General features: G+C 48.4%; 1 protein-coding gene across 1 annotated transcript in view; it reads left to right on the forward strand.

The window, feature by feature from the left end:
- The window catches only part of STX18 (syntaxin 18), a 117665-nt gene that overhangs the window by 71338 nt on the left and 30668 nt on the right, over positions 1-15659 (forward strand). Inside the window, exons 2-5 of the mRNA XM_078068379.1 lie at positions 833-900; positions 12113-12228; positions 13964-14041; positions 14207-14273. Of these exons, the coding sequence (XP_077924505.1) occupies positions 833-900; positions 12113-12228; positions 13964-14041; positions 14207-14273 (329 nt within the window). The remainder of the gene's footprint in view (positions 1-832; positions 901-12112; positions 12229-13963; positions 14042-14206; positions 14274-15659) is intronic.

A 15659-nucleotide genomic window follows, 5' to 3' on the forward strand; every position in this document is an offset into this window, starting at 1 on the left:
GGAGGTTTGCTGTGTTGGGTGGGATCCAACGTTGCCCCTGAAGCTTTTAACTCTGCTGCTCTGTGGAGCCCTTTCTATAAACTTGATTTCTCCAGCCTTAGCATCCATCCCCAGGACACTCGGAAAAAGGAGTATTTGTCTATAAAATTTTAGATATAAGACACATAAGGAAAGGAATTGGCCTTTATTGAGCACATGCGGATAGTTACTAGACATGCATTATCTCATTTAATCTTGAAGTTCCTTAGAGATCATCCCTTCCTAACATCTTGGATCATATCACAACTCTTATAGGAAGAGGGAACTGTCAATGAGAGACCAAGGCCCAGGAATGTGGGTGACTTTGGGGAAGTTAACCAACAAGTTAGTGATGACAGATGATCCCTGAACAACATGGGTTTGGATTGTGTGGACCCACTTATATGTGGATTTTATTTTGATAAATGCAGTACAGTCCTATAAATGGATTTTCTCTTCCTTATGATTTTCTTAGTAACATTTTTTTTCTCTAGCTTGCTTTATTATGAGAATACAGTATATGATATATATACAAAATATGTGCTAACCGACTTCTAGTCAACAGGCTACTAATAGTTAAGTTTTTGGGGAGTCAAAAGTTATATAAGGATTTTCAACTATGGGGGTGTTGGCGCCCCTCAACCCCTCATTGTTCAAGGCTCAACTATATATGAGAATCCAAAACCAAAGTTGTCCAGTTTGTAGTTTTAAAATTTGTCTACAACCTGCATTCCATCCTCTATTAATTTAAAATTTATTGCAGGTGAGTGTAATGTATCTATCCATATAACTCTTTGCTTTCTTTTGATTCTAGATTTCACACATTGGCAAACTGAGAGATTTTCTTCTGGAACACAGGAAAGATTATATTAATGCTTATAGGTAAGTGCATATTTTTTACTGTGGCTTTGGTGACTGAATTCTTCCCCACATCTGTATTTCTATTGAGCCTCTTATCCTTACTTTTTACTTACTAACTCAGAGTTGTCTTGGGGAGGATCAGTGTGGTGGTGGTACATGCAGAGCAGGCAGGAGGAGCTCCTATATCCACGGTAGGCTCTGCTAGCCCGCATGCCCTTGGGGTCACGATATCCCCACAGTGTGATCTTCTCTGCTGATGCTCCCACGTGTTTGTATCTCTGTATGTACCATAGACGTTATGAGACACGTAGACACGAATGAGACACGGTGTCTCAGTACGTGCTTATTGAACAAAGGATGGAACGGTGCAAGTCATGTAAACACGCATGACAAGAACTCTTGCATCTAGAGAGGGTTTGGTTAGGTTGCTTTTTCAAAAGAGAAAAGCGTTTTGATTGAGACTTCCAAAATGGGTTCTGGAATAGACTCCAGCTCTCAGCAGATGCAGGAGCATTACAGAGCAGATACTTGTCCCCTGTGCTTCCCTGAGCTTTTGCACCTGGTAATGGTGTGGCCCGTCTACCATAGGACTGCACTTCCAGTGTCCTGTGTGAATTAACGAGAAGGTTGGGTGGGACATAGGAAATGTCATCATCGGCAACTTTATACTTCTAAGTGTATTTCATTGTATAATTTTGGAATGTAGTGAATTACTCTTAGTGCATAGTGAAGAAGACCTTATTTTTAAGTTCTCAGTTAAAGTGATAGCTCAACACTAGATGGCAGTGTGAATTTCATTTCCAGAGTTGTACATGGATATCAAGTACTAATTTCATAGTCCATAAAAATGGAAGCTGTAGTCATTTTGGGAAGCTTAACAAAACTTGCATAAACCTCGCTGTCCAGCTCCTTTTTCTGGAGTACCTGACAACTTAGGTTACATAAGTTTTTGTAGAGGCCTTTCATGGAAATCCATTATTCACTTCCCTTTGCCTTGAAAAGGCATCTAACAAGGCGAATGTTTTAAATGTTGGTTTAGTTCAGGCCACCCCGCTCCCTTATTGGCCTTGTGAACCTGAGAAAGTCAATCTGTAAAACCCAATGTCGTCTCTGAACCAGGGGTCAACAAATGACCACCTGGAGGCCAAGTCCACCCTGCTGCCTGTTTTTGTACAGCCTGTGAACTAAGAATAGTTTTTAAACAGCTGGGGGAAAAGAACAAGATTTCACTACATATGAAAATTAAATGAAATTCACATTTGAGTGTCCCTGAATAAAGTTTATGGGAACACCACCAAGCCCGTTCATTTACGTGTTATCTTTGGCTGCTTTTGCACTACGGCGGCAGAATTAAATGACTGTGACAGACGACGTCGCCTGCAAAGTCGGATGTATTTACTATCTGGCCCTTTTCAAAAAAAGCTTGTGGAGTCCTGCTCTAAACAGAGGGGCTGATGATCCCTCCCCGGCTAGTTGAGAGATTCACATAAGACGGTATCATTGAAATGCAACGCATTTCCTTGCATTTATAAGATTATTGTATAAGGGTGCTATTCTGGAACTTTGCAGTAGTTTTAAACTTGTGATTAGAATAGTGATATTAAGGCATTTATTTCTCCTCAGCTCCCACACACTGTGTGTCCGTGTTTGCAGACCACTCCGAATCCACTCCCTGATGTCACCCAGGATAGCCGGCCGCTGGCCAGGGCTTCCTCTTTCCCAGCTACCGGCAGCGGATGCTCAGACTGACGCCTGGGATCTCCGGGGGCTGGTCCTGCTCTGCCTCTTACTGGTCTTGTGGCTTGAGCATCAGATAGAACTCTAGTTCCTGAGGCTTTCTTAGTCTTGACGAATCCATCACCTTATTATGGAAGCTCAGTCTTTTACTCCTTTTCCCAGTGGCAGCTGTTCATTGCTAACTCATGCATTCTGTGTTCCACTCCTGCCCCTGTTATGGTCCTTTTGACAGAGCAGGGGCTTGGGTGGGGGCGGTCAGTGACACTTAAGTTCAGCCCCACTTCTGCCAGGTATTAGTCATGTGAGTGTCTAGAGCTCACTTCCCATCTCGTCCTTGTTTTCTTTTTTCAATGTGGATGATGCTCTTCTGAGGATTAGAAGAGACGTGTGCAAGTTCCTGACACAGAGAAGTCCCTTGGTGAAGGGTAACTGGACTGGAACCCCATGTGACCTATGTTGAAGTTATAGGGGTGGGCAGTTAGAAAAGAAGACACCTCTTCTTCCTGCCAGAGAGAGGTGGGAGGGAGGGAGGGAGGAAGGGAGAGAGTTGGGATGCAAGGGTCAGGTCAACATGATGGAGATGGATGAGTGATCAGCTTGATCATTGGTGAAATCTAGGGTGGCAGGCAGAGCTTAGGTCTGAGAGTGGGTGGCCTTATTGAAGGCTCTGGAATTAGACAGACTCACTCAGCCGTTCCTGCCACTGAACAGCCATAGTCCCTGGAGCACAGAGATCGGGGGCAGCCCCCTTTCTGGCATATGAGAGAGAGGACAGCAGGGCTTCTGCTGTCTATAAGCAAGCAGATCCCAAAGAGGAGAGAGCAAGGAGCCAGGGCTAGGTGCGTGTACATGTCCCTGTCTGTGCCTGGTTCCTTCTGCCAGCTTACCGATCAGAGAAGTCCCCCTTCTCCCCTGCCAGGAGGCTGAGGAAGGCACTTGGGGTCACACCAGGGTAGCTGATTCATGCAGAGACATGAGGACTAGGGAGCAGGCATCTCCTCAGTGACCTGCGTTCTCTCCGGATGGAGAAGGGCTGCCCTTCTTGGTTCCCATCAAGTTCCCCTCTGGCCGGTGGTGGATGGTCTGCAGCCTGCCTGTTTACTGCTCCTGCTTCCCAGTGCAGTGTGCTGGCCTTGGCCGGGAACATTCTGGATGGAGTATGAGCGTGGAATTGAAAGAAAAATTGCCTTCAGACCCATAAAGCTTTGTTAGTTTGACATAATTAGGAAGCTGTAATTTTTTCCATAATGTAGAGCTCAGACTTTATTGACCCATTTAATTTTTTTTAGTAATGACATTTTACTAGAGCAGAACAGCATGCAACGGAGGTAGCCTCTGGCTGGATCTCTTGAATGATTTTAATTAAAAATAATGTCTCCCCTTCTGGTGGATGTACCTTTTCTGCAATGTCTTGGCAACAAAACAGTACCACTTGGGGGAAAACTTCTTTGGTTTCTGTTTTTACTAATAGAATAACCATACTGTCAATTTCCAGCTTAAAAGGTTAATGTATAATGTTGCTAAAGGAACATCACCTTTTAATTGAGTGATCAGATTTATCAAATTAACCTTTAGACCTTTTCAGTTTCACTGAGCTGAGTTTCCATTAAATCAAAATATAGAGTAGGAGGATGTTAATCTAATGTTCTTGGAATTAGTCATTTATAGGTCCGTTCCGCCCACGGGGTGCATGTTCACTTGGAAGTGAGTACCTTTCTTGTTTACTTTTCCCTAACCCCTCTTGCCTCCATTTCTGATGAGACCGTTTCTATTAGGGAAGAGCACAAGGCTGGAGGCCCCCCCTTCTCCCTGCTCTCTCTCCCCTGCTCTGACTGGGGGTGGGGGGGTGGGGAGGAGAGACGGAGCAGGCACCTTATGTAGGGCACATTCTGTTAGCATTACCTAGCATTACCATGTGAAGCCAAACTAGGTAAGCAAACGAGATGCTAGGGAGTGTTGGGATAAGGAAACAGTCATCTGTCGTTCTTCCAAGTTCCACTGAGGGTAGGGCCATCTATTTTCCAAGAACCCAGGAGCTTCCTTCTGTCCTTCTAACTCTCCCCCAGAAAATGAGGAGCTGGAGTTGGGGAATAGGAAGGTACCATACCCAGAGAGGAGGGGAGACTTACCCAGTGGCTGGGACTGAGATCCCTGAGCTCACTCCTCCCTTTTCTCTTGGGAGGGGCCTGTCATCAGGATGGAGGCAGTGGCTTTTCCAGGGAAGGCTCTGGAAGAGCTCTGCCGGGGTGCCTGTAGGTCTTGGGGGTGGGATAAAGTCAACTGGGGAGAGGCCTCCTAAGGAGCCCAGTTGCAGCTGTATATCAGGCCTGTTCTGCATGCACGGAGTCAGGCCGTTCAAGAAGTGTTTGATTACAGTGTACTGATTTATCAGCCTGCCAGATCCCAAGCATTGCTCTTGATGATGGGGATATGGCAGTGAACAGACAAAAATCCTTGCCTTTGTGGAACTTACATTTTTGTGGGGGAAGACAGACAAGAAACAAAATTAAAAAGTAAAACTATGTGGGGCGCCTGGGTGACTCAGTCGTTAAGCATCTGCCTTCGGCTCAGGTCATGATCTCAGGGTCCTGGGATCGAGCCCCGCATCGGGCTCCCTGCTCGGCGGGAAGCCTGCTTCTCCCTCTCCCACTCCCCCTGCTTGTGTTCTCGCTCTCGCTGTCTCTCTCTCTCTGTCAAAAAAATAAATAAAATCTTTAAAAAAAAAAAAAAAAGTAAAACTGTAGAATGTTAGGAGCAGGGGGAGGGGAAAGTGGCTACCACATGTCAGGAAACAGTCTTACAAAGGTAGGTTAGGGAAGGCCTCATTAAGAGGGGGATATTCAGTAAACACCTAAAAGAAGTAAAGGATCAGTTTATATAGATATCTGGGGAAAGAACGTTCTAGAAGAAGGCAGCCGGCAAGCATAAAGATCCTGATGTAGGAGCGTGTTTGGAACATCGCAGGAGCAACAAGGGGGCTGGTGTGACTGGGGCGGGACGGATGGGGGATAGGTGAAGATGAGCTCAGAGAGACAGCAGGAGCCAGATCTTGTAGGTTTTGCAAGAACCATGGTTTTTATTGCTCAGTAGGAAGCCACTGGAAGGTCTTGTACGGAGGAGCGATAAGACATGACCTACTTTGTAACAGGATCGGTATGGCTGGTATGTCAGGATAGGCTGGCAGCAGACATGCTAGGAGACTACAGTTAAGTCCAGGTGAGGGATATCAGTGCCGTGGACCAGAGATGTAGCCGCGAGTGTGATAACAAGAGGTCAGATTCTGGAAGTATTCTGAAGGTAGGGCCAAAGAGATTTGTTGATGGATTAGACGGGAGCTGGGAGAGAAAAAAGGGTTGGGAGGACTTGAGGTGTGGGACCTGAGCGGCTGGAAAGAACGGAAGTTTGAGGAGAGCAGGCCGGCGCTCAGCGTGGGACGTATTCACAAGGCGAATTCGACATCCGAATGGAGGTGTTGAGCAGGCAGTTAGATATTTGGGTCTCCAGTCCCAGGAGAGGTTCAGGCTGAGATAGAAGTTTGAGACTTGTAAGCATAAAACTGGTATTTGTGCTGCTAAAGCCACAAGACCAGACTGACTCACCCAGCGAGCAGTGTTGACAGCGAAGAGATTCAGGGACCGAGCCATTTAAGTTTTCGGGGGAGCTAGGAGGTGTCCACAAAAAGCCTGAAAATGAGCAGCGGGTGCGGTAGGAGGAAATCAGGAGAGTGGAGTCGTGGAGGGCAGAGGAAGGGCACAGGTCAGGGAGGGGATACCATCGGCTCCATCCACTGTGTGCCAGGTGACTGGGTAAGGGCTGAGCCAGCGTGGGGGCCACTGGTGCCCCTGGGAGCGAGGACAGCGGTGGAGTGAGGAGAGTAAAGCTTGTTTGGATTGGGGTCAGGAAACAGTGGTCAGGAAAATGGAGACTGGGGTGCAAACTTATTAGAGAAGTTTTACCCAAATAAAGGGAGAGATTAGCAGTAGCTGGTAGGAGACATGGAGTTGAGAGGTTTTGTTTTGTTTTGTTCGAGTTAGGAGAAATAACCCAGTGTTTGCTGGGAAAGGTCCAGTAGACAGGGAAAAATGCTATGAGTGAGTAATACATGTAGTGTTCACTGTGCACCAGCCTCTCTGGGCACCTCGTACACACCGTGCTTCTTTAAAGGTCGATGGTGCAGGGGAGAGAAGGAGCATGTGGGGGCCGACCTGGTGCCAGGTGGAGGGGCAGAGCTGGGAGTTGGGCCTTCACCCATGGGAGGCAGAGAGAAGGCAGGTCTTGCGGGCCCAGAGGAAGATGGGAGAGAGCCGGGGGGGCACGCACAGAAGGCAGGAAGCGGTTACTCCTCACCCTGAGGACGGGCACGAGGAGCGGGCAGTTGGAGGAGCACGGAGAAGAGAAGGAACAGCCAGCCAGGAGCATGGGAAGGCACGTGCAGTGGGGACATGCAGCACACTTGCCGAGCACCGTTCGGGGACCACCTGAGTTGAGTCATCATGATAAAGCCAATATTTTGATCTCTGTCTCTCCGATTCCCACTTGTTCCTAAACTCAGCTAAACAGTGAATGGTTAGCTGTTGGTCCTCCGTCCGCCACTGCTCCCCTTCGTCTCTGGCTCTGACTCAACAGTTCCGCTCCTGTGGCTTCCCACTCCCTGCCTCCTCCCCTCCTCCCCTCCTCCCCGGAGCCAGACTTGGCCGGGTGGCCCTCTGGAGATTAGGATTAAAATGGTCAGATCAGTTCAACAAGATCCACGCAAGCAAGCAATTTTTGAGTGCCCTTCACGTGAAAGCAGTCTATTCCTGGGGTTTTAGATGGCACCGCTGTCTTCCTCTCTTTCAGTTTGTTAGGCCGTGGTTTGTAGTCTCCGGCCTGCCTCAGTCTGTGGCCGTGGCACTGAATGTCACAGTGACTCCCCTTTCTCCTTCATAGATCCTTGAACTTCAGAAAGCCATCCTTTGTTACTTAAAATCTCCTTTGCTTTCTCCAGATTTTATCACCAAATGGTTCTAAAAGTCCATTTGCCCTGGTTTCTTTTTTCAAAACAAAGTGTCGGTCATGGAAAATTTGGTCTCCAGAGCATTACTTCTGTCCTTTTACCCTGCATTGTAAGGACAAGTGTTAATCGTGGTTTCTCTCTTTCATATTTCCAGCTCATTTTCTCTTCCTTCTGTGTTCCTTGTTTCTACCAATGTCTGCTGCTCATCCAGGCCCCAGGTCCCAGGATCTGATGATGCTGTGCTGTTTCTGACAGTTTTACCTCTCAGATCTGTCTCCTCTTTCCAGTCCTTGCCACCACCCACACTCTGCCATTGCTCCTTTCCTAAATTTCAGTCCAACAGAAATGCACCGGCACCTCCGTCTTACACGGCGCTAGGGAGACAGAGATGAATAAGGCAGGCTTCTCTGCCTCGTTTCGGTAACCCATTACCTGATCTTTCCCCCTCTCCTCCATCTAACAAGATACTGCCGTATTCATCTTCATCAGGCCCAGCCCTTCCACTGGCTACAGAATGAAACTCCTTCTGCTAGCATTGGAGGCCCACCGAGATCTCATTGCTCCACCTGTCCTGTGCTCTGGCCAGATTGAACCACTGGCTGTTCTCCCGATAAGCTCGCTCTCTCCTGACTCCATTCTGTTACTTCCTGAGAGTGTCCACTCTTGTCTCCCCATGGCCACATCCTGCCTTTCAAGATTTGGTTCATAGATCCCCTTCCTCTCCATCAACTAGTGGGAAAAAAGCATCCTCTCTCCTGAACTCTGTTCCCTTTTGTGACATAAGAGGTCCCCTGGGTGGTGGTTAAGAGCATAGACTCCAGAGCCAGGATGTTTTAGTTTGAATTACAACTCGGCTGATTACTAGCTGTGTGACCTTGGCAAGTTACTTAACCTCTCTGTGCCTCAGTTGCTTCCTATATAAAATGAGAATTGTAATAGTACCCACCTCATGGAGTTTTGAGAATTAAATGGGTAAATATATGTGAAGCGCTTAGCACAGTGAGTAGTGTTAATGCACAGAAGGCTTTATGTGACCATTAGCTGTTGTGATGTAAAAGCATGTACATAACCTGTGGGTGTTACCTGTTGTAAAAGCATGTACATTAGCCTGTGGGTGTTACCTGTTGTGATGTGTTTGTTGAGAGCAGGGTCTATATTTGTTCATATCTGTAGCCCAGGCGTTAACAGGGTAATCTGTGCTGTCTGTTGGGCATATACTGTGGACAGGGTCCTGTACTTGCCCCTATGTAATATTTATAGCAAAAATAAGATTTTAGCCTTTAACTTTGGCCATACCTTTTCAGTAACCTTTGAAACAATACAGAATCATTTACAGTGGGCGCCTGGGTGGCTCAGTCGGTTAAGTGTCTGACTCGATTTCTGCTCAGGTCATGATCTCAGGGCCATGAGATTGAGCCCTGTGTCAGGCTCCAAGCCCAGTGACGAGCCTGCTTGGGATTCTCTCTCTCCCTCTGCCCACCCTCCTCCCCCTGCACATGTGCACGTGCGCTCTCTCTCTCTCAAAAAAGCTTTTAAAAAAGTCATTTACACTGTTTTCTCTCTTCTCTATCCTCAGGAAGCATCTAACTGCATATTGAAGTAGGCACGGTGTCAATGGTATTTTGTAATTTTGAACTTGCCCCTTTATGCTGATCAACCAAATAATTAAAAAAAAAAAAATCTTCCTTTGAATTTCTGAACCAGTAAATAAACTTACTACCCATTTTTTTCCTCCTTTTTTCTTGAAGTAAATTGACTAATCCAGACCTATACCTAACTTGGTCTCCTTTAATTGAATCTAATATTTTGGTAAATTGAGGTCTGTAATAAAATTATCCCTCTGTAACTCATAAAGGAAATAAAATTAAAGTTTGATGAATTTCTATATGCATGTGCTATGAGAATATATTTTTTTGGAATTTATTTGCCAGATAGTTAACCTTTTCAAAACAGTAATAATTTTGTTATTGTGATACTTAATTTGGGGCCATGTCACCAGCAAGCCTTCATTACTTTTGATGAATATGTTTCAAATGCCCATTATATAGGTGCTGCTGTTTTTAAATTCTCACAGAAAAATAAGAGCTTGAACTCTCTTTCAAGTTGCTCCATCTCCTCATCTGTCGTGTCCTAAACTTCATGTGCCATCTTTGGCCGACACCCAAGCATCTGTCCTTCCACACCTGTGCCTGCCATGTTCGGGACCCTAGGCTCTCCTCTTTCCCTCCTCAGCCAGTCCTCGTCGCCTAGTAAATCTTCCTTGGATCCGCTGTGCCTCCTTCCCACTGACCTGGCCTTGGCCCAGAGTCTCTTCGCCTCTTCCCTTAACTGTGACTGAGAGCACCCAGGTTTTGCTTCCACCCATCTGCCCCCATGCAAAATGCAGACTCTGTTTAACGTCCTCCAGTGGCTATGTCAGCCGTCCCCGACTTCTGTACCTCGAGGGCTCCTCTCCAATTGATAGTGCAGTATTTGTATGATCGTTGTATTTTGGGGAAGCCTATCGATACTGGAGAAATAGCTGTTGCGGATTCAGTACAATTTTAAATAAATGTCTATTTATCATAATAGCATCTACATTCCCTTGAAAACTAGAGTAACATATGCTAGACGCTCACTGTGGAGACGCTGACCATGCGCGGGTGGCATGCTGCCCCTCGCAGTGGTGCGAAGCCCCGAGAACTCCACGGCCCGGACGCCCAGTGTGCAGGGAGCACCTGGTGCACTCCTGTTGGCCCTTTCACACTCAGGATGATCCTCGTGCAGACCATATAGCGAACGGTCATCCCAACAGTGACCTGCAGGGGGCATTTGTAGTAGGTCTTTTCCCACTGTCCTCTGTGGGGAGCATCTCCCTCTCTGCCCGCCTGGCACCTCCCCTGCACGCACTGACCTCTCTCCCCGTGGGTCCCCCTGTCCACTTGCAGACCAACACCATCCAGACAGTTCCTTGTGCCCCTTGTTTCTGTGTCGGTGCCCCCGTGATTTGGTGCCTGCCCTCTGCAGGGATCAGAAATAAGCCTTGTTCCAACTGCGGACCCCCAACCCCTGCCACAGCGCCTGACATATGGGGGTTTAGTATAGAAGTGAATGAGTGGATGAATCGTAAGGATTAAATAAGTCAATGAAATACATGTAAGGCACTGAGAGTAAGTGTCTGGTGCAGGCTAAGTGCTCAGCTGCTGTCGGCTCCCCTGCTGTGTGCTGGGCACCAGTTTAGGTTTTGGGGAAACAAAGGAAAAAGGACAGAATCCCTGCTTTCCTGAAGCTTACGCGCTCCTGGGAGGAGCTGGACACCTGTATTTCAGGGAGCGGTAAGGCCTGTAAGGAAAATGGAGCTGGGTGAGAACAGATGGCGGTGGGGTAGCAGTGCGGTCTGGAGTGCCCCAGCCCCCGTGTCACAAAGCAGAGTAGAAGGGGACTTTGGGTCTCAGAGACCGTAATGTCCTATCTGGCACAGGCACTTAAGAATCAGTGATGGTGGCCCGTGTGGGGGCGAGCGCAGGGGCTGGTCGGGGAAACTGGCTGTGATAGGAGATCCGAATGGGGAGGAAGCATGTGCACATCTGTTGGAAGAGCACCTGCTGGTAGACCTTCCAGGCTGCAGCAGGGTCAGGAGCACGTGGGGCCGACCCTGACAAAGCAGCCAGTGTCGTTGGGAGTGCGGGGTGGGAGGGTGAGTGTCAGGAAGTAGGTCACACGTGTCGGGTCGGGGTGATCGGGACCTTGTATTTTATTCTCGGTGAAGATGAGGGGCTAGCAGGGCTAGTAGATGGGAGCGGAATGAGTTGAGTCTGTACATTATCTGAGGTCCCTTTTAACTTGATATTTTGTGTTTCTAAATTTCAGTTACAATGTCCAGAGTGTTTAATTAGGGTCGTTAGCATCACTGTTAATAATAGTGCTGCCACACCTGCCCAGCTCTTAGGAAGATGAGCAGGGCACTCTAACCGGAATAGCTTGAGCTTCGGGGTGCTGCGTTAGCGTAGGTGAGCACCCTCACTAGCTCGGTAACTTTGGAGTTTTCTAACTTAACATCAGGGAAAATGAAATGTCTCTAAGAGCTCTATTATTGTGAGTCTTGAAGACTGCTTGTCAACATTGGAAAAAACGGCAGCCTGAAACAGCTTTCCACATACATCTCAAGCGCCTCCCGATGGTAGCCCCCCACGGTCTCTGTGCGGCACCCAGGGTGTTCTCCTCATGTTTAGCTAGTTCTGTCATCGTGTGCCCTGAGAGCCTTCAGGGGCTGCCCTGTCGTTCTCACAGTCGAAGACCACATCCCTGCTCAGGCCTGACCCCACTCCCTGCTCATGGCCTTCGTATCTGTTGGGTCTGGGGTCTGCTATGCAGAGTTCTCCCACCTCCTAGCCCAGCCAGCTCCTCTAAATGTCATGTCGATAGGAAAGCTTTCCCTTCCCTTCACGCCCCATCCAGACGACATTTGTGGTCTTGCTGCTGCTGTAAAATTTTGTCCCACGCCCCACTTTTTTTTTTTAGCCATGTCATGTCTGAATATGGAAGGATGACAGACACAGAGCGAGACCAGATTGACCAGGATGCGCAGACGTTCATGAGGACCTGCTCTGAAGCAATTCAGCAGCTGAGAACTCAAGGTGAGGTGCTCTGAGAGGCACGGCCAGCCTGCCGTGACTGTGAAGCCTCAGACAGGATCCATAGCACGCGCCCAGCTCAAGTTCTCTCCTGTGTTGCTATTTAGATTTTAGTTTCAAAACTTTAAAATTCCTCTTCTCTTGATCAGCTGTGAAAAGTCATGAAAAGGCCATGATTCAAGTTAAACAGTGGGAGGAGGGAGGTGAGGAGGACCCCTCCACGCACAACCAGACATTTCCTAAGGGCCAGAGCAGACAGATTGTGCGCGCCCCTGTGCTCTGTGTGGCATTTAGAGGGTCGGTGGTCAACAGCGTGTGGACAGGGACGGGAGAGGGCGCTCTCAGCCGTCTGCTTGGATAGGAAACTTCAGGAGCAGACCATCACGCTGCAGAGGAGGGCTCTGGAGCCGTGGGCGCTTTGGTGTCCACCCCAGCTCCAGCGCGTTCTACCCATACGGCTTTGGGCAAGGCACGCAGTTGCCGTGCGCCTCAGTTTGTCTATAAAGTGGCGACAGTCACAGGGTGCATCTCTTAGGGCTGTTAGGAGAATTCAGGTGCGTTCAGCACGTGCTTAGAGCCCTGGCTGTGGCACGAGGGTTGTTCGCATCACATTGTCTTCACTCATGTCCCATTGTCACCAGGGCAGTGAGACAGCTTCCCCAGTCCTGTATCTTCCTTGACCCTTTCATAATGTGCTTAGGCAGATCCAGGTTCCATTAAATAGCACAGACCTCCAAGTGGCCAGATGCTGCTGAGTTCTTGACACTGACTTGTCTTAGGGAGCTTCCATCATCACAGCCCTGATGGGCTACTCGGAGTCTGATGAAAGCTATAGACGTTCTTGCCAGAGAAATACACATACTCACAGAATTTTGTATACAGTCCCTCATGTGAATCTCAGGTTAAGCAGCCCAAGAGGAAAAACATGATTCATGTCCCCTACCCTTAAGGGCCTAAACATTCATTGAAATAACCTAGAAGTACATGATTATGAATAAAACCAGCAACTAAGTACCAAGCCATGTGACCTTGGGCTTCTTATTGACTCTGAACCTTATTAGTTTCTGTGTGTGTAAACTAGACCTCCAGATTGCCTTTTGCATTAGCAGTCATATATGTAAAGTACCATCCGAGTGCCCGCAGGTGGTAGGCACTCAGTGTCTCTGTAAATGGGAGCTGTCCTACCAAAATAAATGGCACAGACCTGAAGCAGATGTGATAGCTTGCAGAAGCCAGGCATCCTTAGGGCTAGGAGAGTCAGGGAAGGTTTCCTTGAGAAGGAAGGTTTGACTCTGTGTCTAAGGGGCCCTTGGAATGGGAGTAGCTGAGGGGCAAAGACGGAGCATTCCAAGCTGAAAAACAGCCCAGACAGGCGGGGGGTAGTGTGGGGCTTGAGTTTGATTTAAACATGTTACTTGAAGGTCAGCTTGAGCATCGGATGCTGTTAATACAAACGGGGTCAGCTCTCAAGAAGTGGGGCGCATCCAGTACGATCCCTGCGTGCTATAATAAACCATAAATTCTTTGACTGTAGTTCTTCTACGGGTTTAATCTTTTACTCTTGCGAAGCCCAATAAATCTTCCTCTTTTAAAAATGTAATGTCACTTGACACAGACTTGTTTTATCGCTGTAGTTTTACAAATACTTTCCATAAAGAAACTGTTCTGAGGAAGCTGATGAGTTGTTGCCCTGTGAAACCGAGCACAGAGACCTGACTGCTGTCCGTTTGTGTTCCAGCGCACAAGGAGATGCCCTCCCAGCAAGTGAAGGAGCACAGGAGCGTGGTTCTGGATTTCATCGAAGATTACTTAAAAAGTATTTCACTTTATCTTAAAGGTCAAATGTGGCATTTCACCATAGACATGATGCAAAATTTAGCTTTGCTAGCCGAAGACTGTAGTGTCTCCTTATACTTAATGACATCCTTTGCCTGTGAAGCGGTTTTAAATGGTCTCTGTTCTGGTGTTTTCCCTACAACAGGAGTATGTAAACTTTACTCAGAACAGAGAGCCATCCGCGTTAAACGAGTGGTGGATAAGAAAAGACTGTAAGTATTGTCTCTGCTGGGGTTCCTTAATTAATAATAGCAATGATAGCAGCTAACGTTTGTAGAGTCCTTATGCTTTGCAACATAGAGTGCTTGGATTTCTTCCACAAAATGCTATAGCTCGTACTTACAGAGCCCTGACTGTTGTGCCAGGCACTGTGCTAGATTCGTTGTTAGCTCACAACCACCTACCCTGAGGGGCAGGTACCGTTCTTATCCTCATTTTCCAGATGGGGAGGCTGCCGCTCGCGAAGCTGGGTAACGCCCCCAAGGTCCCACAGCCAGGAGGTGGCAGAGCTGTGCTTTGAGCCCAGGCTGTTTGTTGGTTCAGAATCCATGCTCAGGCCTGTCTTCTGTTAGCGACCCTGTGTGGCTGGCAGTTTTAGCCATCTTACAACTTTCTCTTTGCCCCCCACACCTCTCCTTGCTGTCTCTCAAAGGATTTTCCTGAGGCAGGAGCTGGAGCACAGCAACCTGTGCTCCCCTGTGAGGCGTCCCTCGGGTCATCTGCAGCGTGCACCTCCCTTCTAACAGAGCACTCGATGCCATGTGCTGGTTTGCGGGTGAGGCCGTTAAAGCCCCAGGAGGTTAAAGGACTTGCACAAGACCCCACAGCTAGGAAGCAGCAGAGCCAGACTTCGGTATCTCCCATGGCACATGTCTGCTCCCCAGCCTGTCCTCCCCGTCGGGGTGCACGCCAGCTTCTAGAGCACAGGGACTCAAAGCTGCTTCCCTTGCAGCTGCTCAGCCAGCCTGGGATAGGATTCTTAAAATGAGCAGGGAGTGCTAGGTCCAGGCTTCACCTCTGGACCACTTCTAAACTGGCCTTGGAAAGATTTTAGGGCGTTCTTTCAGAAGGTAACAGTACGTACTACCTGGGGACAAATTTTCTTAATTCTGATTGTGTCGAGACCCCCAGCACCAGCCCCGGGTTAGGTGGTGCGCTAGGAGGACTTGCGGAGCTTGAGGCTTGGATTTGTTACAGCGAAAAGGTGCAGAGCAAACGGCGGAGGGAAACGGGTGATGTGCAGAGGAAATCGTGAGCGGGCTTCCAAGAGTCCCCTCCAGTGGAGCCACACAGGATCTGACTTGTGACAACTTGTGTGAAATGCCCACTGGGGAAGCTCACTGGAAACTCACCGGCCAGGGATCTCACGGGGGGCTGGTCACAGAGGCACCTCCTCATTGGCACACGCCCCAATTCCAGACTCTCGGCGGGAAGGCTGGTGTTTCTGCATAAACCACACTGTGCGTACGATAGTTCAGGCATAGGGAAGCACTCAGCAGTTAGGGCTATGGGAACTCGCCCGAAATCCCAGTTCCCAGACACCTGCCCAGGGCCGAGCCTGCACATGGGCCTTGCCCAGGAGGGCAGTCTGAGGCCTG

This window comes from Halichoerus grypus, chromosome 3 (assembly GCF_964656455.1).
Source record: "Halichoerus grypus chromosome 3, mHalGry1.hap1.1, whole genome shotgun sequence".
NCBI classification, from domain to species: domain Eukaryota; kingdom Metazoa; phylum Chordata; class Mammalia; order Carnivora; family Phocidae; genus Halichoerus; species Halichoerus grypus.